The 5292-nt window shown below is 36.6% G+C and overlaps 1 protein-coding gene across 1 annotated transcript; it reads right to left on the bottom strand.

The window, feature by feature from the left end:
- Positions 1 to 1656: 1656 nt before the first annotated feature.
- LOC106449210 (ABC transporter G family member 18-like) lies at positions 1657 to 3967 on the bottom strand. The gene has a single exon (XM_013891010.3). The coding sequence runs from the start codon at positions 3859 to 3861 to the stop codon at positions 1762 to 1764; it is 2100 nt and encodes a 699-aa protein (XP_013746464.2). The 5' UTR covers positions 3862 to 3967; the 3' UTR covers positions 1657 to 1761.
- Positions 3968 to 5292: the final 1325 nt, after the last annotated feature.

Below are 5292 nucleotides of genomic sequence, written 5' to 3'. Positions count from 1 at the left end.
ATATTTTAATTATAAAATAAATCTCAAACAACATATGAAAAAAAAACAGTTATAATACTATAATAAAATGATTTACTAATTTATGATTTTTATTAAATTAAAATATCAAACAAAAACCGGTTGCAACACAACGGGGTCATATCTTGTTTTATAATATTTTAGTAATCTATAAGAAGAGAAGAACGATGAACAAAATCAGTATCAAACTTTCTCGTCAATGGCAGATGACTAAGTTAAGAGAGTAACTATTGTATAGAATTTCTGTTACATTGATTGATGCCAAAATATGGTCTTGTAAAGTTAAGAAAGTAACTGGACAAACTGGATTGTTTAGACATTTCCATCTAAATCACGATATACAAATGTAATATTCCCTTCAAGATGGAGAAAAGATATATCTTACTAGAAGAAATTCAAATTGAGTAGGGAAAACTGCTTTAGTGAATATGTCAGCCAATTTATACATGTTCAAACATGAAGCGTTCTGATCGACCCATTTGAATCTTCTCACGAACGCTATGACTATCTATCTAGTTCTACATGTTGGTAGTTGTTCGTGTAAGACCGGAGTATTGGCAATATGGAGCACCCATGTTATCACAATAGAAAGAAGAGGGCTAAGTGCCAATCCAAATATCATGGAGAAGATAGCTAACCACATCATTCCTTTTAACATCAAAGTAGGGCTGGGCATCATTACTCGATACTCTCCTTATACTCGTGACTTGACCCGTATTTGCCTTGAAAGGCCGAGTACTTGCCGTTAGCAAGGCAAGTAACAAGTCAACAAATTTTACTACGTGTTCTTGCAAGGCAAGTATCAAGTATCGTTTTATTTTTTGGTACTTGCCTCGTTACTCATTATTTGTTACTTGTTCTATAAAATACTTGTTACTTGCTAAATAATACTTGTTAATTGCAAAAAAAATTGGAGCATCGAAATAAAATGGAGGAACAAAATGGAGGAGCATTGAGTTTCATATGGTCTTTCAATATTTTGAACGCTTATTTTCATTTTTGTCTATTTTTTTGAAAATTCATGTGAATTATGAATGTTAAAAAATAAGAATATATATCTTTTTGTATGTAATCAAGACACAATTACTTGGTTTAACAAGTAACAAAGGCAAGGCAAATTACTTGTAAGTATCAATTTTTTTTCAAGTACTTGATAAAACAAGTACTTGTTTCAAGCAAGCCAAATATCGAATCGTAAAAAAATTACTCGGACAAGGCAAGTCAAGTAGCAAGTAACCAAGAATCGGCAAGTACTTGCCTCGTGCCCACCCCTTCAAAAGGCATGGAGCAATATTCATCTTCAACTGAAGAGATGGCTATTACATTAATATGATTATTGGATTTCTAAGAAATGATCAGGGAAAAGCCAACAAAAGTACAAAATCCATTCACTAATCTCCGCATATTAGACGTAGGTTTAGACGTAGAGACATTAAAATGTATAGACACCATATGATACCCGCTAAAATTTGGGAATTTAATTATGTGAGTTATAATTTTTAGTTTATATATGGCCAACTCTCCAGTAATTGTGATAACTGAAACTGAAAGAGAACTATAAGTTTGATAATATTCCCAAAAGGATACAAAAGAAGAAACAACTAAAAACGTAACAATTTGATTACAAAAACAACAACAAGGACAAGAGTCACAAGACTTGGAAACGTCAAGCTTCGCTTAAATATGTATATTAAGGGTAGCTAGAGAACAACATTGAGGCCAATAGATGTTTGTGGAATTCCTTCACGTCCTCTTATTCTTGTTTCCAAACAACAAGGACAAGTAAAACAAGATCCTAAAGAAGATACCCCAAGCAAACGTAATCCACAAGCAATCCCATTTGCTCAACTGAGATATACCTTGCTGCAAAAGCAAGTCAGGCCCTGTTCTCAAGCATGTGGACTCCTTTATCTTCGTTCCTAAAGAGTTACCCAGTGTATCAAACATCTTAACCTTTATCGCATCAGGCACTTTGGCGAAAAGCGTACCATCAAATACTTGAACTCCTCTTACAAAACATCGAGATGGGTCATCAAACTCATTGATCAAGACAGCTTCATAAGGATACTTCATCAATGAGATGTAATGAAACCATATCCAGTAACCCGGTATCCGATCACGGTTAATGAAGAATCCACCCATCAGTAGACAGTACGAAAGATAGGAAATAGTGACCATGAAACTTATCATGACATTCGGAATAAGACCGGATATGAAGGTGACGAAAGAGGAACCAGACCAAAAGGCTGCGTAGATAATGAGACAGTAATACAAGAAGCTCTCTAGTCCACCGCTTAAACCAACTGTCCAGAACGTGGTAACAGCAAATGCAATGGAGAGAGCGAGTAGCTGAGGCAGAGACACGAGAACGTGAGAGATAACGTATGAGTATGTCCTGTATGCATTGTGAGTTGTCTCTCTCAAGAAAATGTAACGTTCATGGATAAAGACAGGGAGGTTGTCTGCACAGGTGTAGAACATTGTGGACATGGCGAATGAAAAGAACGCGATTCTCTCTTGTGCACCTCGTGGAGTGTTGTCCAGCCTCCAATATATAGTAGCTAAGATAAGACCAGTCACCAGGACCGTAGCGAGCCGTGTTATAATGAGCTCGGGGGTGCGGGACCAGTTTTTCATGTAACGTTTGGATAATATATATGTCTCGACCAATGGCGTGTTTGCGTATGATACTGTCTCCATTGAGATGGGGTTGGAGCTGGTCGAGCCGGAGACTAGTTTGCCTCTGGAAACACTTGTAGTGATGGATTCTTTTAGAGACAATGCTTTGTAAGGAGTGGTCATTGGCGTGGCTCGAGGAGATTGGTTCTGTTGCCACTTCTCGTTGAACTCTACTAACTCTTCGGTTCCTTTGGTCGATCCTTCTAGTTCTCGGACTAGGTCAAGTGCAAACTCTGTGATGTTCTCTTTCCCCGGGACTGGATGTCCGAAATCAGACAAGAACTGAGGAAGACTTGTCGGAGATCCACTGAACACACTCTTGCCGCGAGATAAGATGATAAGACGGTCAAGCAAGTCTATGATACGAGCGCTAGGTTGATGTATCGACATAATTACCATACTGCCACTACGAGCGATACGTTTAAGAACTTGCACCACCATAAAGGCGTTGGTGGAGTCCAACCCCGAAGTAGGTTCGTCGAGGAACAAGACAATAGGATCGTGGATGATGTCGATGCCGATCGACACGCGCCGCCGCTCTCCCCCGGACACTCCACGGTGTCCTTCGTTTCCTATTATTGTATCCGCCGCGTTTCTGAGCCCTAGCTGGTTTATTAGGGCTTCAACCCGCGCCATTTTCTTGGACTTGGACAAGCTTCTTGGGAGACGAAACTCTGAAGCGAACATTAGTGTTTCTTTGACGGTGAGCATCGGAAACAAGAGATCGTCTTGTATGACGTATGCTGATATCACTTTTAGGAGTTGACTTTTCAAAAGTTTCTCTCCGTTTAGAGTTACCGTGCCTCTCAAGCTACTCACACGTCCCGCCAGTGCGTCGATCAACGTGGACTTACCGGCTCCGCTGGCACCGAGAACGGCAAGGATATCGCCGTCGCAAACCTCGCCGGAAACATCATTGAGTAGAGTTTTGACTGAAGCGGCCTTTCCCTTGACATCGTAACAGAGATTGTTGAAGGATAAGAGAAACGGCACGGGTCTTGTTTCAGGGGAAGCGAGATCCAATACGTGATGAACCGAAGCATCTTCGCCGGAGTCTTTCTTCCGGTGACCGTATTCGAGATCTTTTAGCAGTTCGCCGAGCGTTGGTGACTCACAGCCGCCGTCGAAAGATATTTCTTGGGATTCCGCTGCAACACGTGGCATCTTGACAGCGAAGTTAAGGGCGTCTTCTTTTCCGACAGTTAACGGTGATTTATTGGAGATGATCAAGCTAACCGCGAAGAATCACTGTGCATGTGGGAACCCTGATTAAATCATAAACATCTTTTTAAAAAATAATCATAAATATCTTTATTTTGAAAATAGATAAATATATAGTTCATAAAGTAACATGCATAGTTGACTTCAACACATGATAGACAAGCTGATACGCAATAGAAACTCATCGAAGGGATACGAGACAGCAATGTCCGTATGGTTTGCTTGTCAAACAGGTGGATAATATACATACATGTAATCTATGTGTTTAGCCCATTAGAAGGTTGATTTCACGCTGCATTTCATTGTAAAAACGTATTAAATCGAATAAATTTATTAATTTAATATTCATTCAAACAAAAAAAAAAGTAACATGCATAGGAAATATGGATTCAATTTTAAATTTTAACTGAACAATAAAGTATTGTAAAGATCATGAACAATAAAAAGAACTGATCCCGCGCATGTGTTGGTTCTTAGATTTTTATACATTGATATTTGTTTTTCATAATTAGTGTTATATATTTTAGATGAGTCGTAATATAAATAATTGTATATAAAAAAGACTTAGACCGAATAAGGTAATAAGGTTATTTCTGGTACAAATATCCGAATCCGTTTCAGATACATTTGTTATTTAGATATTTTTAGGTTTTTATACATTAGAACCGAACTCATCCATGCCCAGAAGAACCAACTTAAAATCTACACATAAATTTATAATATTCAAACGGTGTCTAATTTTAACAAAAAAATGATATATGAAAAGAACACTCTTACCTAAATAGATAGCCAATGTTCATCACTAACTGATTTTATAAACTAACAAAAAAAAGACTTTTTCTATGTGTTTGGCTAAATTAAGTGAAACTAGATTTTGACCCGTCCTTTAAAGGACGGGTATATTTTTTGTTTCAATTTTTCTGTATTATTTCAAGAAATTTAGTTTTAGATACAACTGGAAAACTATAATCATAATTTAAAATAAGTTTGTGGCTCCAGAGTTTTGTACAAAAACCCATTAAAGCGGCAACGGTAATCCAAAATACTTAAAATACTGGAGATATTTGAAATATTTACTCGGGTTTTAACCAAAGATTTAAAAATAAGTAATTTTATGTTAAATTTAAGTATTTGTTCATGTATTATAAAATTTATATGTCATTTGTTGTTTTTATTTTTGAATCTGGTTTGTGTTTAAAAAATATTCATCAATTAAAAACTTGATAACCCGCAAAAACTGCTAAAACCAGAGCCTGCAAGTTGAAATTATGGGAGAACTTATGGGTGATTGACATATAATCTAATTTTGTTTAAATTATTGTTTTTAAAATTTAAAATTTAATTTGTTATAAAATTGGTTTAAATTATATTTTA

Source organism: Brassica napus, chromosome A4 (assembly GCF_020379485.1).
Source record: "Brassica napus cultivar Da-Ae chromosome A4, Da-Ae, whole genome shotgun sequence".
NCBI classification, from domain to species: domain Eukaryota; kingdom Viridiplantae; phylum Streptophyta; class Magnoliopsida; order Brassicales; family Brassicaceae; genus Brassica; species Brassica napus.
Note: the sequence above shows the minus strand (reverse complement) of the source record. Positions and strands in the feature narration are given on the sequence as shown.

Excerpts from the sequence above, each read along its gene's own strand:
- LOC106449210 (XM_013891010.3), bottom strand. The coding sequence starts at position 3,861 with ATGCCACGTGTTGCAGCGGAATCCCAAGAAATATCTTTCGACGGCGGC.